This window comes from Cololabis saira, chromosome 7, assembly GCF_033807715.1.
Source record: "Cololabis saira isolate AMF1-May2022 chromosome 7, fColSai1.1, whole genome shotgun sequence".
NCBI lineage: Eukaryota > Metazoa > Chordata > Actinopteri > Beloniformes > Belonidae > Cololabis > Cololabis saira.
The window spans coordinates 28,839,680-28,861,043 of record NC_084593.1 but is presented as its reverse complement, the minus strand read 5'-3'; the positions used below and the strand labels follow the sequence as shown (position 1 = coordinate 28,861,043).

General features: G+C 39.9%; 1 protein-coding gene across 2 annotated transcripts in view; it reads right to left on the bottom strand.

Moving 5' to 3' along the window:
• Positions 1-268: 268 nt before the first annotated feature.
• Positions 269-21,364, bottom strand: part of pcdh11 (protocadherin 11) — a 151,824-nt gene continuing 130,728 nt past the window's right edge. For both annotated transcript variants that reach the window (XM_061725451.1, XM_061725452.1), the window contains one exon: positions 269-4,718. In XM_061725451.1, coding sequence (XP_061581435.1) covers positions 4,255-4,718 — 464 coding nt within the window. In that variant the 3' untranslated portion in view covers positions 269-4,254. The remainder of the gene's footprint in view (positions 4,719-21,364) is intronic.

Sequence of the window (21,364 nt, the reverse complement as noted above, 5' to 3'; positions counted from 1 at the left end):
CCCTTAGCTTTTTCCCCCCACCATGTGTAAAATAGGATTTTATTTTCACTTTTTTCATAACCCTACACAAATGTGTCATAGGTTGAGTGATAAACTCAGTGAAGGGAGTTTCTGAAAAAGACAACAATGAAATGGCACATCCTGTTTGATGAGTTGCATGTCATTAACATGTCATCATCTTGATTGGAGGATGGTGACAGTGTGCTGTCACATCACATCTGTCACATACAGAAAGACAAAAATAAACAGTGAAGAACAAGCAGGATCACTGGATTCTTTGAGGTCTCAATATTTAATGGCTCAAGTAAAATTCAATGACAAGAAAAATCTTTCACCATATGGAGGGTCATTTTTTTCCATAGAATTAAGTGGCATATCTTACAAAGGCATGACAACACAGACTGTATAGCTTTTAAGTGACCAATACAGATTTGCTGACAAGCACCAAAGCCTTCTCTCAAAGCAAACTCGACCTGACTCACTGATGACTAATTTACAAGCATATACTTAAGTCTTATATCATTTTTTTTTTATATTGTTTTTGTACAAGATACATTTGTGTACATAAAATGCTCTGGCCATGTCCATGCCAGGACAAACACTCACACATACACACACAAACATTCTGGGAGACGCCGGTGGTCTCGATCTCTAGCACACGCACAAGATCACTTCTAAACACATCCAGACACACTCTCATCAATATTATGCATATGTATCCAATTACATTACAACAGAGATTGTCATCTCATCACTTCTGGTTTTCCCTTTGTCCTTACAGTGAACATAGTGAATTACATTATTTAGTCTTTATTTAGTGTCTTTCAAGTTTGTGACCATTATCACGACTGTAGTTTCTTAGGGGCACTGCTATGTACAGCTGAAAATCCACTTTACCTTTCTGGATAGATATCTGATAGTCATGTAAGCGTAGATGCATAAGTGGTCCGCACACTTCACAAGGTATGAATGTGTACACTGTTTTACATTGGTTTTGTTCCATCAGACAAACAGATAGAGAAGCAAATATCAATACTGACACAGATTCTAATAATGGATGCATGAAACACGCTGTCAAGTGTCAAAATGTCTCATCAAAGTCCTAACAGTTCATGCAAATTATGACACTGAGTTGACGCAGTGATCATGGCACGCATTTTGAACAGCAAAAAAATCTGAAAAAAGGAGGAAATGTTAGGTTTTATGCCCAAAATAATACTCTATTTCTATCACAGGGGTGGGAAAACAGAAAGAAAAAAATAAATGAGACCACAATCATGCAAAGTGGAAAGCTTTGACCACTCGTTTTGTCTTTTTCAATGTTTTTTGAGACAACAGAGCAATAGTGGACATTCAAATAGTATGCCCTTTGTTTCAAAAATGAATGAATAACACACCAGCATATATTAACCTCCAAAAAAACACATGATTAAAAAAAACAAACAAAAAAAGACAAAACTAGTATAGAATGAGAAAAAGAAAATTAAAACCTGGTACATTATGAGAAGCAACTTGCTACTGGTGTACATTCATGCAGTTTCTATACCATTCCCTCATGGATCTGTCTTTCAGTTAATGGAGCTGCAGAAACACTGAAGTAGAAGTCAGATAGATAAAACACGATGAGGGTTACAGATTGGTAATATTGTGCTCACTGTACACATGTGACCGGATACAGTATTTGAAACAATCACATTTTGATTACAGCGTGACGGTGTGCAGTAATCCACATATATTCCATATATATTCCCTCTATTCATGAAACAAGGATGAGGACAGTTTTTTTGTCTAAATACCAGCGGATAATGCTTGTACTAATGAGGTTAATGAGTGAGGATGTTTCTTTAAAAAAAAAAAAAAATCTTATTGTCATTCCTCAGTTTCATCTTTATCGAAGACAACTACCCAAATCAGCTATTCGGCTGGTTCAGAAAAGAGCCTGAAAAGACTTATGGGGACATCTGGATTGCGCATTATAAGAGTCAGAATTAAAAAAAAAAAAAAAAAAAAGTCCAACTGTTAAAACTCCAAGTGCCATTGACATCATGATGCACATTCCCTTTGATATAGGATTCTTTTGATACAAAATACATTGTTTATTTGATTCTCTGGTGCATATTTTCCCTAAAACAATGAAAAGAGATAAAAAAGAGAGGCAGAAAGAGATAGTAAGAGAAAAACAAATAAATATACATATTAGTAAATGAGCTGAAATTGGATTCACAAATAGGGACATTTTCATAAATGGATGTTTATACGAGGGCTTATTTAAGTCGCCTGTTTTGAATTCAATTCATTTTCATAATTGACTGAGGTGAAATGGAATTGCCCTTTTTTTGTCCTTGACACACTGTTCCCCTTAAGTGATCATTTCACTGAGTATCAGATAAATCCTCTTTATATCGTTAAAAGTCCCGATCTAAGAGAACAGAAGCGCTAAGAGCAGACAAACAAAATTTGCCTTGCACCTTCCCCATAGAGAGCCTTGTTGCATTATAGATTTAGGCCTGTTCCCAATTTGCAAGAGGGTACAAGAAAATGAATCGCATGAATCATATCCCGGATGATGCAGACACCTGGCTTGGATCTTACAGAGAGCGCGGGGGAAAAAAAGTCACTTATTGCTGTAGCAATACATTACCCTGCACACAATCTGTTACCGCGGCAAGTTAGTCTGAAGTAGTTATTATCATCAGGACGAGTTGAGTGTTCAGCCATTTCTGCTGTTTTCTTATGGAGCTATGTGAGGGACGGTCTCCAGAGGGGGCACTCAAACAGTGCCAGTGACTACTCGGACGATATCTATGAAAATATCACTGAATAATTCAGTTACACTCAGGGAATTGAGGGAATTTCAGCTGGCTGGCCCATTATTCGGGTGTCCACCTGTGGTCAGCACCTATATTAGAGACTGCAGTCCATAGGAATTACCGTTTAAAGTACAGGGGGAAAAACACAGCAAAATGGGTGTTAATAAAAAGATATAAATAGAAGAAGTGTGTAAAGCTGAGGTCTTTGAACTCTTGTCACCTTGTATCTGCTGTTGTAAGTGCTGAGCATGTTTCTGAATTATCAGTGGAGTCATTCCAAACCTCCTAACTACAATAAGGGTCGTTACTGAGATCACGCATCAAAGTAATTAGACTGAGAATTTCATAATTGGCTCCAAAGCTGTTATTATGGGAAGGTTTCTGAGCAGCAAAATGTGAAAAATGGAAACGAAAGGGGGGAACAAAGGCTACGTATCCAAAGCACATCTGTGTGTGCCTTTCAAGACTAAACTACAGAGATAATGCAAGGAGTGAACTTTTTCTTAATAGAGTTGGCAGAGTTGGAGAAATCACCATATGGAAAACATCATAAGTATGCATGAGCCAGGGTTTGTCTTATTCTGAGCTTTTATTTTGTGTACTGGTCCGTGATAAAAATGTAGAGTGTAACAGATTAAGATGTGGTGCTATCTACCATTGTCCTAGTTATGCTTGCAGACTTGTTTTTTTTTTGTTTTTTTTTTTTTGTTTTTTCAATCCTTCTGCAGTCCCCTGACCAAAATAGGCTTCTGAAACACACTCAAGCAAGACAAAAGAAACATTTTCCACGACCAATTTGAGTTTGTGCCATTTCATATAAAAAGCAATACTTCACTAGAACTTGAAATAAAGCACCATCAACCCAGAGCTGATCATTGACATTTAGGCCAATTTTGCTCACCCATAAACACAAAAGCACTGCATTTGTATTTGCATTTGTTTCTGCCCCAGGAAAGGGTCTTTGCACACACAGTCCCACTAAGCTACGCCCAAGGAGCTTAAAGTGTACAGTGCCCTTTATATCATTAAGCGAACATCACCAAACTGAAAGCAAAACAGTTTTTTCCTTTTGTTTTTTGTTTTGTTTATTTGTTTGTTAGGTTTTTTTTTTTTTTGTCTTTTTTTCCTTTTTGTGATGGATCTACTTTGGTATAGAACTACCTTTTATTTATTATACATGGGTCTGATGTGTTGAGCCGTACGCTTCGTTTAAGACGCTTAGGCTCTCGGACTGATTCAATTTGACTTCATCTGAATAACATAACCGTGATCTTATCATTCTCAGACATCTTCGCCGCTAAAGCTGACCTTGAGCTGATCGAAGTTATTTAAATTATGCATACCTCCACACATACGCACATATGCTAATCATGAAGTCATAGGCCTTCTATGGATGGAGTCATATGCACTGTACGTCAGGCCAAAGAAGATCTGTCTTTTCCTATTACAGCTGGTGCTCGTGTAAGAAAGAGCTGCTTCCCCCACCAGAGGGTGTCTGCTGGCCGGGTGATGAGAAGCTTGCCAGGGGGATGACCTTGACTGGGTCTTCCTTCTTACTACTGCAGTGTCTATCCAGGGTGTTGTAGAACTGCGGCCGGTTGATCCCTTTGTCTAGTTCATCCTTTTTGGGCACTGACCTGCCCAAAGTATGGCGGCCATCTATGACCCCCATGCTGCTCATGTTGGCTCTTACTCCCCGGGAGCAGCTCTGCTGGAAGCCGAAGGAGGGGAGGGTGGCAGTGATGGTGGTAGTGGTTGGGGTGGAGGTGGGGCTGTTGCTGCCAGGACTCTGGAACTGGGCCAGGGCCGGGGGCATCCAGCAGCTGTCGGAGTGGCCCAGAATCAGACACTCCTGGGTGCAGGTCTCAGAGGCCTCGGCCAAGGCTTTCTGCAGGTTCACCTCGATGGCTGGAAAAAAAACAAGAGAAAGAAGGATACAACAGGTCAGAACACAGACTGCTGCTGGAAAACAAGGATTTTACCTGAGTGAAGTCAGAGCACTGAATGAACTCGTGAACAGAAAAAAAAAAGGGGGGAAAGTTGCTCTCTTATCAGAGGTTGACCCACAAAATGTCAGCCTTTTAGTGAAATGAAAGTCAGTGATAAATGTTTCATTTCATCTTGTAATGAGAAAAACACCAGCAGAGCATTTAATTTCCACTGGTACTCCCATGACTCTGTCTGTTTACCTACAATATGCAATGAATTCCCTGTAGCTTAATTAGAGTTTGAAAAAATATGTCTTGCTGTTTGTGTCTCAGATTGGCTGTACCGTGTTAAATATTTAATGAATATCTTAACAAACCACAGTTTCTGTTAATCAGTGTCAATGCCCTTTTGATTTCTCAGTATCCAAAATAGATCTGGTGAAATAAGGAAACTGGGAAGAAGACACCACATTTCCCATCTATCTGTACAGAGGGACAGATTGGCACAAGAAAAAGGAGCAAAAAGGAAGTAATCGGTAAAAGAAGAAAGAAAACAAGTGGTGTAATATAAAGGCAAATAAATACAAAACACGAATAAACATTAGATATAAGAATTACACACTGTGCCTCCATTAATGTTCTCAGAAACAGAAAACTACAGGAAGATTTGAGTGTGCAAGGCTAAGCACTCAAACTATCTTATCTCATTATCTCAACACTGACATCACATGTGGAATGAGTCTGGGATGAGGCCTTGGCATGGAGACTTAGCAATAAAGCCTGTCATGCCGCATAATTAGAATGTAAAACAGTATCCACCACGGCAACCGAGGGCCTGCAGTGTTATGTTTCCCGGGCCATGCAACGAAAAGAGGGGTCCTTATTCTAACATCACATCTCTCCTCCAGGCCTCAACTTCAAGCTGCCACGTAGAAATTATTTAGTGTATTTGCATAAGTAAGAATGCCATAAATAATTAAGCAGTCTTCAACCCTGGCTCACTACCTCCTTCACACACACTTCTGCACACACGGTGTTACTCTCCTCGCCAAATGTCTGTAAAACTTCCCATCACATTCTTTATTGTTTCACAGCCTTCTACAGAATGAAAATAAATATTCTGATTGTGTTAGTAATACAAGTTCTTGCCTCCCAAAACTATCACGGTTGGTGCAGAACGCTCCACTGAACACCTTCCTTGTACGCTTCTGCTATCATAGATTGAATATCACAATGTCAACTTTAATTATCAGAGCAGTGTTTCACAATGAATCGCACTGTAAAAATTATGAGGATATATTTGGGGAGCCCACGTGGAGCCAAATCTGTTCTCTCCATATTGGACTGGAACCGTGGAGCAGGAGTGTATAAATCCCTTGGGCGGTAAATGTGTCACCTTTCAGAGGGTCACTAACTTCATTAAGGCAAAAATGGATGCCGCTTTCTTCGCCTCCGAGCTGGCACAATAGGAACAAGCCAAGTCTCTGCCGCACCCTGACTCAATCGTTCTTCAAGTGTTTTCAGCTGCTGCTGAAGCCTTTCCGGCGTGCTAATGTTTTTGATGAGGTAATGCAGTTAACACGAGTGCCTTCTTACCCCCCCACACACACACCCAGACAGACAAATAAAGCCGCCTTGTGTTTCTTTATTGGATTCATTGCTTCCCAATCAGATTTAATGGATCCACACAGTCACAGTTGAAGCTATCTTTGATGGCTTCTAACTTGCCTTCATGCGGAAACGGATTAATATCCTTCACACGTATGTATTTTTGATCAATATAAATTGACTGGCACAGCTTTATATATATATATGAAAATGGCTAATTTCATTAAATTTGAAGAGATCTGCTGGCAGCCTCTAATTGAAAATGTAATTGACAAACTATATTTTAAATGATACTCTGCACACCTAAATTCTGCAATATCTGTAAATGATGAAAATGTAAATTGAATTAAAAATATGAACAGATCTCATACGGCTACAGGACCCATAAGATGGAGACATTTGAGGCAGATCTGGACCGGTATGATTCGTTAATTAGGAGTTTATTTTATTTTATCTTTTTTTATTATTTTGTTGTAAGTTGTACAAATGTTAATTTTCCGTGCAAGATGTATATGTAACCAATATAGGTTCTTAAAATGGCATCTCCTTTCATTTATCATTTGAAGCATTTCATGATGTCATCTTTTTCAAATTGACCACATTTTTAAACCACAAAGGAGTTTTCACAATGTAAAAATATCTATAGGTGTGCATGTGTGTCTGCGTGCAGGTGTGTCTGTGTCTGCGTGCGTGTGGGTGTGTTTGCATAACTGCTGTGTTTTTTGCAATGTGATGGCAGCTCCTTTGGTATTACATCTCACTTTTTTCAGTTATAAGTCACAGCACATTTTCCTGCTGCTCATCTGACCATTTGAACACGAACTATCACCAAATAATTGCATCGTAAAAGTCTTTATGACACCATGTCACACATCAACAGCGATGAAACTAGCTCACAGAGCCACGGTGAGCATAATGGCAGAAGTGATTAAAAAAGTCAAGAATGTAATGAGAGGAAAGCGCAACCAAGCGAGGGACCAAACAAGAGTAAATCTCTTGGACGATGTTGTAAAAGCAACTTCACGTCCATGCCTACAGGAGGACCCTCCGAACTAAAAATGGAAAACTTCCTTTGTGACTGTGCAAAGAGATTGTAAATATTTATTTGTTACAGACTTTAAATTGATTTTATATTGACCTTTTAATTAATAGTTGGTTCTGTTCACATAAAACATTTCAAATAAAAGAAGCTAACCAACGACTCTTCTGAAACATGTTTGCCACCTCATTTAACCCTCTTCAGTAAAGGGCTCCCTAACCCTGCCACTGATGACAAATACTGTGAAACACTCAAAAAAATATAAATAATAATCATCAAGATGTATTACACATATCTTACAGACTATAATGGATTTAATTTTGCTCTGTGTTATACCAAATGTCTCATTATTTTCATAATGTGATTTATGCTTCTACACAGTAACAACGCATGTAGCTACAATCCTGGGGGGGGCACATCAGGTACCTACAGCAAAGGAGGTCACTGGGACAAATTAGTATAAGTTTCATTTTTATAAATATGTAAATGGCAACTTTTTTTATTATGAATGTATGAAAATAAAAGCAGATAGAAGTCCTCAGCCCTGCCCTCATGTAGAACTTTGCACAGCTTGAATTCAGAGCAGTTTTATGTCAACACACAGAAATGCCTACAAATTTTGTATGAAATATTTCTCAACCAGCCTCTCCAAGAGACCTGGGTCTGTACTATTTTCTATTCCAGTAGGATAGTTTGAATAGGTGGCAGCGGGTTTGGGAGGGAGTGTAACTTGAGTGATGTCGCTGACAGCCCTCGCAGCTTTATTCAGCTAAAGGTACGCTACAGCCCGTTTGTGATGCTTCTGTCTTTTGTATTCTGGGGAAACAACTGTACCCTATGGAGCGTTCGGGAGAAATCACACATCACTGATGCTGCAGATCCCCTGATGGTGCCAACATTCTTTACTGTGTTCCCTTTAAGGAAATCTGAATGGCAGAAGTGGGGGATAATGGCAAACAATAGGGTAAAAGACAGCATGACAGAGTAGACCTGCTGTTCTCATTTTAGATGATTCATCTTTACTGAGCAGTGATGATGTGGCTGAAAAATATCTCAGATACCTTTTTAATAATTCTGAAGTGTCACCTTACTGACGCTCAACTGCACAATTCAGTTTACAGTTCAGTCTGTGCCATGAGGTGATTTTTACCAACGGCCCTGTGTATTTCTAAAATCTGTGCCGCACTTCCAGGTTTATACACGTTCTTGAGACTATACTCAAGGTCACTACCAGTGGTGGCTTACGGAGATTTTGTCCTGCAACATCAACACATCCTGTGGCCTGCCACAGATCGAACACTGCTGCATCCACATTCAGCTGACCTTCCATTCGCGCAGTCAAACACTACAGCTTGTATAAACACTGAACATGTGTTAGAGAGAGGGATGAGAATGTTGGACGGCATTGCATCCCTAAATATGTTAACACACTGAACTAGTACCCTCTTTTTATCCTGTGTGTGTGTGTGTATGTGTGTATGTGTGTGTATATAACAATATAACAAGAATGATCTGACTATAGTGGGTATTAGTATAAGGCCCACACACATCCTTAAATGGACAACAAACTATAACTTTTTCATCAGTCATTATAGGGCTGGGCGATATGGACCAAAAGTCATATCTCGATATTTTCTAGCTGAATGGCGATACTAGATATATATCTCGATATTTTTTCTGTGCCATAATTGGGGTTTCCCCCAAAGCATTATAGCATAGCATCTCTGTTAGCTTCATTTTTTTCTGAGGCAAACCCTTAAAAAAACACTCAGTTTTAATACAAAGCCTCGTGCCAAACGTCACACAGGTTCCTTTATTAACAGAGGTCTGCACAATATCAAAATGTATAAAACAAATGAAATAAAAATAAACTGCCTGCATATATAGAATAAAAATGCTTCTTGAATAAAATAAAACAAATATCCCTTTCCTGCATAACAATTAAATTAAAATACACTGTACAATTAATACAATGTAGACAGTAACAGGCAGACTTTTCCACTGAGGTTGACAGTTGTGCAAATAATAAAACATTTGTGCAAATCTCAAATAAAACATTCAAGTCAATTTGTCACAAAATAAGCTATATCAAAATCAAAAAAAAAAAAAAAATTTTTTTTTTTTTTTTTTTAATCGATTGTCTCGTACCATATCGCGTTTGAAAATATATCGATATATATTAAAATCTCGATATATCGCCCAGCCCTAAGTCATTACTTATTTAAGAAATATCAAGCCAAAAAGAAACCATTATGTAGGCAATACTAAGCAACCCCTTATATGTCTCAGTTGGATTTAAGAGGATCATTTGCAGCCAGATGTCTTTAATCATTAGCCCTTGATAAATTGATCATCACTGTAAAAGCAGATGTTTTGGCATCTTGCTGATTGGTGACACCATGACCTCCAGTGTATACCAGACTGCTCTGCAGATGGATGTGAGGCAATAGCTAAAGTTTGGTCAGAATTAGGTCACGCAGCAGGACAAGGGTCCAAAGCACACCAGCAAGTCTAAATCAGAATGTCGGAAAAGGCTATGAATCAAGGCTGTGGAATGGCGTCGTCAAAGTCCAGACTTCCGCCCAGTTAAAGTGCTGTGGTGGGATCTTAAGACGGCTGCAAATAAGGATATGCCCCCAAAAACCCTCAATGAACTGAAGCTACGTAAATAAGAACAAGTAGAACTCCTCCACAACTACGGGAGAGACTGATAGTCATACAGAAAGGACAATTTCAAGATACTGATTGTTAAGATGGATAAACAAGCTGTTGAATCACAGAGGTGCTTAGAATTTTTCACTTTTGTTTTTGTCAAGTGGGTCATTCCATGGTGAAATTATGCAGTTGTCTGTCTGAAGCTGTATTTGTATTTTATATTGATATTCTTCTATTATTTTTTTTTTTTTTTACATGGAGGGAAAAAACAGCAGCAAATGCTTAAAAGATGGAAAAATGGACTTTGGATCATGACTGTATGCACAACACTAATTGGACTAAGCTGGTAACATTAGTTGTTTGTATGCCAGTTCTGCTTGAAACAGCTTGTAATGCAGGAATAAAATTCACATGTTCATGCATCTGAATACTCCTGGAAAGGTTAAAGAGCACAGTCTATAATATAAAGATAATTGGATTACATTTTAGCGTCAGCGTAATGTAATGATCTAATGAGTCCCAGGAAGGCTGCACATGTCTAAATGTCATGAGGTCTTTCTCCCTCAACCTTACCAAGCACACGTATGGAATCTTGACTTTTTGTTTCTCTGTATTATAGTTTTCCTTTTACATTTATATGCATTTCTTATTGACCTTTTTTTTCCTGTGATGGTCATGAAATCCTTTAAAGCATACAATACAAGCTGTCATATCCAGAAATACATTCATTGTCACTCACACACAAAATACAGGTGGGGTGCATATTAGCCAGACAATCTGGGCTTTTCAGTACAATGGTATGAGATATTTAACATGACAGTTAATGATATTTACTGACAGAGCTTGTTACATCTTGATGAGCTTCACATTAAGGTCTTCACACACATCACGAGTCGGCTCATTATTTCAGCATGCACAAACTCATTATTGCTAATTAAAAGGATAATTGCATGCATCCAGGACATCCAATTCTTCCAACAGCCACCAGGAAGGTGGACCAGGCCTCTGACTTATGCTACTTTATTAATTTGAGCTTTATTTATTTATTTTTTGTTCTTGTGCTGTGTCTCTGCATGAAATAGTACATTATCTGCGTACGTGTCAGTTTGCACGTGTACAGGTTTCATAAAGCAGTGTAACGTTGTACTAATTTTGTAAAGCAAATCCAACACGTCACCTCAAATTGATTTTTTTTTTCTTTCCATTTGTCTATTTTTTGTTTTCCTTTAATTTTGAGACCCTCATTAAACAAAATAGTTCTTTGTATTCACTGCAAAGACCACAAAGGTCATTTAATCTTGTTATACAGCCTTCTCAGAACTTCAAGTGTTCATACATATTCCTGAGTTCGACTGCCCCCGTAAATAAACCTTTCACCACCCAAACAATACGACCCTCTTGTCTGCCTCTCTCAGTGTCAGATAATTTGTGATCATCAGGTTTAATGGCGCCAGAAAATGTGAGCGCCTTATAAAATAATAGAGCCCCGATCTTTCACCGGGAGTTACAAAACCACCCTGGAGTGCTACGAGTAATGTAGTTGTCCGGAGTTCAAACAGCATTATTATCATCGTCATCATATTATGTGCTCCTGCGCGACAAGAAGGTAATGAATAAGTGAACGAGAGCAAAAAAAATATACAAGGTTCACAAGCATGGGTCTAGTGTTGAAACTGTAGGGACAGAAGATGCTAATGCAAGAATATGATCGTTTTAAAAATAATAAAACTCAAATATACTCAAATAAAATCTCAATATAAATAATTGGGTTTCTAATTAAAATGTTTCTCTGTTTCTTGCCTTGCGCCTACTCATATTTCAAACTGAAAAAGGAAACTGATGATTATTAATAGGGATGCTCAATAATTGAAATTTAAGCCAAAACTGATAACCGACAATTAGGTGTCTGTGCATGACTGATACTGACATGACAACGATCTGACTTGTCCATTATAGAGGATGTGCTGAGAATTTTGATATGAAAAATGGGACAGGAATCAGTAACTGTTGCTCGCCATAAGACTTTTTTCCAGGAAGAACGAGACAAAAGATGCCAGAACATCTTGTAAGTGTTGTGATGTGGAAGTACATCACCGTAGAGCAGTAAAAGCTTCACCCTCCTTACATCCTTTGAAATGTGTTGTAGGCCAAAAATGCAGAAAGGGATGACTATGAATTAACAAAATAAAGTTTATGCGACAACATGTGAAATTTTTTGGGATTTTACTAAAAAGAAAATACGGGGGTCATTTTCCATACTGTCTTGAGCTTGATATATTAAGGATAAAGTGAGATTTTACAAGCCTTGAGAAAGGATTTTGTGGATAAGAAAAAACAAACAAACCCTGTATCCATGGCAATCAGTCAGAAAACGAACTTTTCTCTGTTTGGCTTTGGTTTTCTTGACTTTTATTACGGAGCAGTGCAGTGAAGGCACTAACAGCTGTCATTGTCACTGTAGTCAAGGGCATGGAGAAAACTCCATTGTGGCAATAAAAACCTTGCCGTGCTCTTTGGAAGATGGATGACAGAGAGGTCAGCGGTGTCACGTAAGAGAATGTTTGTTCACATCTTTCAAAAGCTGCGTTGAAGTAAAACCGTTTATCAAGGCCCTCGATGCATATAATCGAGCTTTTGCTACCGAATGAGCTGCAACTTGTCTTCATCTGCTGGTCAACCTCATCAGGGAGACTAAAGCCGAAGAACTGCTCGCCAGCGAATGGTAATGAGGTACCTTTGATAATGACAAAGCAGATATTTCCACTGAAACATAAATTTCAGAGCAATTCTGTGGAAAAGCGATGCAAAATGAGATAGAGGAAATGGCAGCACCATTGCTCACCTTTTTTTTTTTTACTTCTTAAAACAAATACTGCCAGAAGTAATAGATGGCCTTTTTTTAAAGGAGACAATGTGACTCAGATAAGAAGGGAAGGAGACTGTCCATATATATCCTCTAGACTAATTACTTTTGATGCGTTTACTGAGAAGCCGCTGACAACTGTGAGTCTCTGAGCCACATATGTATTTATCAGCGCTTGTGGGACCTATACAGTTCCTCGCCTGTAATCCATCTAGCCTTGTCTTCTTGCGACCCCTTTTGCTTTCCCAGTGTTTGACCCATTGTAACTGAAAGTAATTGCAGGCAGAAAACAACATCTAATGATTACTTTATCTGGGAGTCTGAGAGGGAGCGAAAAGTCACAGACAGGTATTTTCAACAAAAGGAGGAGGCCTTTTTGTTCCCGACACACAATTTCAGGCAACAAAGAATATTATTGACTTGGCAGAGATTAGAACACCAAAACAAACAACAAAGCACAGAGAGGACAAAGTGTGCAAGGGGAGAAGGATCTCTTAAACAACCATTCGCCATACACTTGCTTCGTTCTTTTTGTTGCCATTGATTAAAAGTATGTTGTACGTTGAAGCACCCATTTCTCCACTGAGACTTCACAGCACCGAAAGAATGTTCCAGCTTAATTTAATGTAAATTCCTTTGTCTTCCAGTCACCTTTGTTGTCAAGGGGAGAAAAAGCGCCTTAAAATTGTAATTTCTGCATGGCGTAAAATGTTTATAACAAAGCAAGATCCAACTTTCACAACTGCACTTGTGTGATCCCCATCCACAGAGAGCACGGTTGGGAGGTAGAAAACTCAAACAGTTTTCTTATACTTTAGTCTTTTTGTGTGTGTGTGTGTGTGTGTGTGTGTGTGTGTGTGTGTGTGTGTTACATTGGCTGATTACATCTCTTTTATTATGCCAGGACTCCTATTGGGTCTCACCACCCGAGGACAAGACACCGGTGTCACCATCAACACAATCAGGCCTGGCCAAATAACCAGCATGGGCCAGATAGATGAGGGGTGCAAACACTATAACAATCTGCAATCAGCACTCATCACCACAATGACACGGGGGGGAGGGGGAGGAGGCGCTGAGGTCCTGTGGAGGATAGAAACACAACACATGTTCATGTAGGTACACGCACACACACACAGAAACCCACACACGCATGCACTGATTGCTCTCAGTTTAAATCTCATACAAGGATAGGCATTCGCTCTCGTTCCTTTAAACCCGCACTCTTGCAGGCGCTGGATGATGCAGCAGATATACTGTGCAGGTGTGTTGTTACTGACAAGGAAGCAATACATAAATGCATATTTATCACACAACAAAAATTGAGTCACCTTAAAAATGCATTGCAAGTTGATGAATGGTTGACTATTTCCATATTGTGCAAATAATACAAGGTGTGGGAAATGAAAATAAAGAGTGTGGCGTAAAAAGGAAATGAAAATATTTGAGAAGAATTAAGAAAGAAAGGAAAAATGGGCTGATTAGATGAGACCTGACAATGCAGTCTGATATTTGCAAGAAAACTGCGCTGCTCCAGCTGGAATACTATGGAAACAATCTTCCTCGGAGATGACTTTGTTCTAAAAACGTAAAAGTCACTTATAACACTCCAAGCTTTCCTTTTAACATCAAATTAGAAGCTGATCAGCAGCGTGAGCGAGCCGTCCAAGACTGAGACCTGTTGCGTATGTCGGACAGCCTCAAAGAGATATTTTCAGAGAACAGCTAATAAAAATGCGACGCCTGTTCCACATGATGGAAGAGACTAGAGAGACAAACTGTACAGCAGACACCGACGTGCTACATCCTGTGTCATGTAACAGGCAAATTCATCATACTGACCCATTGCCCCCAATTATTATGGAAAACAAGAATGAATCAAATTAACATTGAAGAAGCTCTCGCATCGGCCGGCTTGTCTGCAGAGCCGATGGATACTGCAGCAGGCACAGAGGGGGTAATAAACAAGGTGTCACTCTATATGCCATATATCTTGCAGTCATTGATGATTAGCTGTTTTCCCTTAGCCATACATTACTGTTATTGCCTCCGCAGCCAGGCAGATAGGAAGTGGATACAAAGGCATTGTGAGGCCCATCTTTCAGCTGATAACTGGCAGGCTGAAAACAACTCCGCAGCATGACTTCAGGACATGAGAAATCTGGGTCTGGTGAAAAATGTGATCTTGTCCACAAAGTGTTGAGAGGAGGAGCTGATGAACACTTTTCGCTGATTTTCTTTTTTTTTTTTTTCCAGCGTGATAGTTCATTGCATTGTGAAGTACTTCCGAGTGAAATAATTCAACTACAGAAAGCAGTCTCTGCACATGCATCTCAAGTCCTGGTGCTCTGTCCTGCCAGGAAATACCGAAAATGTATAATCTTTAAAAGTTGTCAGCAAGCAGACACTATTCAGTTTGGCTCTCCTTTTCTTCTCTGTCCTCAAAAAAAAATTGCAGACAGCTTAGGCATGAATGCAGACTGTATATGGTATTAGTCATAGTCATTAGTGATGAGCAAACTTACATTTCCAATATCAATGTGTAGTGTAGCATGGTAAAGGTTTTAATATGAGGGGCAGACTCTCTCCAGATTCCCCTGAGCATGTACACTTTAAAGGTTTTCCCTCTCCAAAGCACCACAGACCCTCCTCCGGGGACAACTATTAATTTTTCACCGAAACCTCCCCTGAATAATGAATTCTGTCCTATTTATACGCTGTGATAAGTCCACTGAATGTCTAAAAAGGGGTTATCGTGAAAAGGGTAAGGCTTTCAGAGAGGGACCTGTTCCTGCTTAACATGTTTAATTCATCCGCATCGCCATGTTCTTGAAAGCAGAAGAAAAGTCATTTAATGTATCACTGGCAAACATGAAAGCAGACACAAGCGGCACATTCAATAAATCACAGCTTTACTTTTACTGTTTTGATGTTGCCTGTCACAATCCCCCTCCCATACAACAGCCGCTGAAAGTTCAGATGTGCGCTTTTTACTCCTCCAGGCCCGGCTGACAGATAAGCTCTCGCTAAAATCGCAGAGGTACTCAGTGGCTTGTGTTAATGTTTCTGTCACTGCACACTTTATTTGGGGTGTGTTGAGTGCAGACATTGTCAACGAACATCCTCAAAAGAGAAGGAGAGTCAGATACAGATACACGTATGGAGAGGAGAGAGTGGGAGGGTGTGTAAAATAGCAGCAGCTGTAACAACTAAAAACAAAACAAAACAAAACAAAAAAAAAAGCATAAAGTTAAGCCCATAAACAATGACATGAAAACTAGAGCATACTTCAAAATATGTAAGGAGAAAAACTTCAGCTAGAAGTGACAAAACATTTCTAAAACTTAAAATACTTTGATTCTTAAAATATCCGTTGCTGTAGTAACTTTGTTGGATAGAAAAAGCTGCTCTTTAAAGCTTCATGCGCAACCCGATATCACTGAATTTAGCAACAGCTTCTCGTGTGCTGGCACGACATGAACATGTCAATAAAATCAATTAGCTTACATGTTGTGGAGGACAAGTGGGTTTCTTAGTTCAACTGAGGAAGTAGAAAGAACAGAAAGTAAATCCTCTTTTGGGAAGGGGTGAGCACTGAAACCAGAAACCTGGATGGAGACATTTTTCCTTGCGTTGCTACTTTTGCTTACTTTAGCTTTCATTTTCATCTATATTTAAGTTTGAACAGGTTGTTTATGGTGTGTGTTTAGGGAAAATAATAAAAAAAAAATAACATCACTTGTATGTTTGAGGGCTGTGGGCTTAGGTTGTTGAGCATCCTTGCCCTTTAAGTCCAGCCATCACTGGCTGTGGTAGGAAACTATGTTTCTGTGATAATTCTGCATAATCTTAACAATTTCTGAGCTTCAATCAAGTATAGTGATAGTCAGTCTCATGTCATGTATTCATGTGAGACCTGCCTCCTTTCTGTCAACGCTCAAATCAAGTTAAACAACTTATGATAGTTTCACTTGGACGGGTGGATGAGACAAACGTGATTTATGCAAATATTACCAACAACCAGCGTGTGCATGTACAACATTGCTCTGATTCTGAACATACCTTATTTTAATCCAAATAAGGCTCACAAGCACAGCAAGCAATAATCACATTAAGACATGTGAAGTAGGCCCATCACAGTTGCCTATTATAACATTATTAAAGATGTTTAATAACCTTAATTGCAAATAATATAATTTCACAACTGTTGCACAGTAATCCAACAGCAAATGCCTCCACAGCTGTTTGATGTTTAAAGCAGAACACAGCACTGTTCATGTTAGAATATTGGTTTCAGTTTCATTTGAAGGACATTTTTGTCATCTAGCTTCCACTCTTACTATCACGATGTAACATTGGTCCCGGTGGGACAACTGTGCATCAATTTTACACCACTAAGTGAAACAGCAGCATGGATGAAACTAGTTCACAGAGAACGGGTGGCCAAGATACCAAAGACAAAAGTTGATCATAACAGTGTCATTAAAGGGGACCTATTATGAAAAACACGTTTTTTCTTGTTTTAACATATATAAAGTGGTCTCCCCTCACCCTGCCAGCACAGGGAAGATAAAATACCATGGAATTCTGCAGGGTCTGCTCCCCCCCCTGACTGAGTCTTCCAGTGTCACGTGACTTTTTTTGAGCCATGCTGAATCTGCGCCTAGGGTGACGTCACCCTAGGCGCTCATTTCCATAGGAAACCACGCCCACAACCAGCTCTCTACGCCAGCTGGAGCTCCAGCCATTGCTCAGCAGTGGTGGCTGTTTCCACAGCGAGGGACAGTTAAGATGAGGTTTTGCATCGACACTTACCCTTATAAAAGGATCAGTGCCAACAGCACGGACCCGGCAACTGCACACGAGTCAACGGTAAACACGTTATTTTTTAATGTTATTTATATTTGTCTACAAGTATGATCTTTGCATGGGCTAAGTATTTAGCTTAGCTCGGAGCTCCGGGGCCGCTCACGGACCGGAGCGGTGAGGAGCCCCGACGGGTACCGTAATATATTTTTCTTCTGTTCATTTAAGATCTTCCAAGCAAAAGGCTGATTTATGGTTCCGCGTTACACCAACGCAGAGCCTACGGCGTGGGCTCCGTGGCGAGGCGCCTGGAGCGGAGAAGGAGACGCTGCTCCCGGGGAGCTGCTCCGCAGAGGCGGGCCCGAAAACCCGTCTCTGCCCGAAGACCGGGCGGTGATTCCTCCGGGAGGAACCGCCGCCCGAGCGGGAGCCGAGCGTCGGCTGCCGCTCGGGCAGCGGGCTCCGTCGTTTACTGTTGAAGGAGCGCGGCCAGAGAGCTGCGGGCTCTGCCCGTCGCAGCTGCAGTTCTCCTGGACTCATTGATCAGGCTCGGATGAATGAAGAAACGGAGGATGGGGATTTCGATGGGTTTGATTAATGTAATAACTTAAATAAAGCACAATCAAACTAAGTTTTGCTCCCGCTCTATTTTTAAATACCACACTTGTATGCTTGTGTGTGTGTGTGTGTGTGTGTGTGTGTGTGTGTGGTTGTTAGCCTTCCTGTGTGAAGACGAGGTAACTAAAGGCTGATTTATGGTTCTGCGTTTCACCAACGCAGAGTCTACGGCGTAGGGTACGCGTCGATTTAACGCAGAACCGTAAATCAAGCTTTAAGATCTGTGTAACTGGGCCGCTCGGTGGCGCAGTGGGTTAAGCAGCGGGCCATATACTGAGGCTACAGTCCTCGTCCTGCAGCGGTCGCGGGTTCGAATCCAGCCCGCGCACCTTTGCTGCGTGTCTCCCCCGTTCTCTCTCTCTACCCCTTTCCAGTCTGCTTCTTCAATAAAGGGCCACTAGAGCCCAAAAAAAAAAAAAAGATCCGTGTAACTGAATGCCAGGCTTATGCTCCTCCCCTGCTACACATCATTCAGGGAGCCAATCAGCACAGGGCCTCATTATCATACCCCCCCTTCCCTTAGAATGAGGCACAGAAAAAGGGGTTAGAAGCGGTAAAACTATAGACATGGCTCACAGGCTGAATTTCGGATGTATGTAGAAGAAAACCAGCTTTAGATTGTTTTTAAGACATTCAAGGCCTTTTTAAAATATACATTAAATGCCATAATATGTCCCCTTTAAAGCGATTTAACCCCCATGCCTATTGGTTCAGCCTTTGTGCTGCTTTGAAGACAGCAAGTCCAAAACAAGCAAAGAAACCAAAAAGAAAAAAATCTGAAAAGAAGTATCTGAGCTTCAAATAGTTACAAAATCGGGAAAACAATTCTTCACAACTGTAGATAGTATTACAACGCTGATGAGTGCAGCTTTGGTATTGCATTCAATTCTAGAGAGAACCCTGGAAAAGGTGATTTGCTGAAAGCATCCCCCTGGCAGAAACATGCACCGCTAAAACAAAAGAAAATGGTGCTCAAGCTGTAGCTTTGAATACCCACTAGTTTTCATTTCAGCTGTGGGGATTCCTGAGAGAGCAATGCATGCTGTTGGGACGCAAGGGATGTGCCATTTATCCAACTGCTCCTCAGCATGTAAACCTGGAATATTAAATGCATATCCTAAAAAAAGCTCACATAAACACCAAAATGTTCATATTTATAGTAAGCTCAACAAAATAATACTGTCTACTTAAATACAGTCAGTATCATGACCATGGTTACAACTCAGCCGAGGTACATAGATGTCTTGCAGTGTTTCACATAATAATTTAAGTTTAAAAGGACATCTTTGCCACCTCATATTTATATACTTCAGTTCTAGTAATATACAGAGAAACCATGTGCATATTTTAATCACGATCATACGATCATATGTGCTCCTTAAAAGGAAGTGGTGTAACCTTGATAATAACACGTGTTTGTCACTGTTGTATAATTTTCATTTCAATGAAATAGAAGCAGGTGGTCTTGATTTTTTTTTCTTTAAATGCCTTACAGACATTTAGTTCAGTGGGTGGGAATTATTTCTGTACCTCTTTTAAAGATACTTCAATAAAAAATAAACAGAAGTAGAAGTGAGGTTCTCTGATGATTTAAAAAAATAAAAACAAAAAAATAAACAGAAGTAGAAGTGAGGTTCTCTGATTATTTAAAAAATAAAAAGTAAAAAATAAACAGAAGTAGAAGTGAGGTTCTCTGATTATTTAAAAAATAAAAAGTAAAAAATAAACAGAAGTAGAAGTGAGGTTCTCTGATTATTTAAAAAATAAAAAGTAAAAAATAAACAGAAGTAGAAGTGAGGTTCTCTGATTATTTTCTGTGATGAAACCAGTGATCTCGAGGTTTCAGCTTTCTCTAGATCAGGGGGCAGCAAAAATAGCCAGGTAACTGATGTGCACTGTACTGTCGACAACTCATTGACCTCAGTGTGTTTAATACTGCTATTAACACTAAACATTGTTTGATTTTGTGTGGATGTCATGCCCCTGGAACACTTGTATACACACTTTGTTCCTCTTTCTGCCATCTTTTTGGCACTCCTGCTTGTTCTTCAACATTTGTTATATTGTTTACATCTTAGTGCAGACAGGGGACTGCACACAGAAAACAAGCAGTTTTAATGTGTTCAAAAAATTACAGGATGTCACTAAAACGTCTGTGTTTGTAGAATTGTGGATGGAAATTGCCATAGCTTCCTGGCTCATCGCAGCCGCCACTGTTACTGCGACATCACTATTGTCAATTTCACCCAGCACTTCACTGTGTCTGTGTGCATGAGTGTGCGAGTGAAACACAAACAGGCTCGCTCTCTGTGTAATTCAGAGTGTGAAGGCACCAATACCCATCTCTATGATAATTTCCGATCCAGCATGAGCAAAGACAGCAACAATGATGCAATTCATTTCACCTTTATTAACTGGTGCGGAAACGCAGGGCCCGGCAGAGGTGCATTCTGGAGCCTTTCAGGGCGGAGGGCTTGTGGAAGGAGAAAGCTGCTCACCCACGATACATGATTCTTGGAGCCATTCATCCACAGCAGTGCGTTTGCCAAACACATGAGGTTTAGGGTCAATGAACATTTAGTGGCATCTGGAGTTTTACATTAGGCCATGATTCAAAGCCCATCAGTTCTGATACGTTGTGTGTCTTTTTTGGGGAAAATGGCTTTGCAAAACTCTTTGTCCTCTCGAGATAAACCTTTGGGAAAGTTTTTCGAATCATTTATAGTTGCCATTCCTTGTTTGAGTTTCCTGTGTGACTTGGGGAGTCAAGTCCAGTCAATCACTGTGACATTCAATTCACTAAGAATTGATGACTTGCCATTTTTATCTTGGACTGATGTCCCTTTTATTTGTCCTCGCTGGTGACTTTTCCACCCTCCACTCTGACATTGCTAATTATTTCAAACTATCAGGTAGGCAGTTTCAATTTCAATTAAATCTCATCTTCTCTGCTGACCTTGGGGCGGAAAACAGCGTTGCTCTCTCAGGCCTGAATATTTCCTCTGGCAGTTCCAGAGCTCCATTTAAGATTTAAACT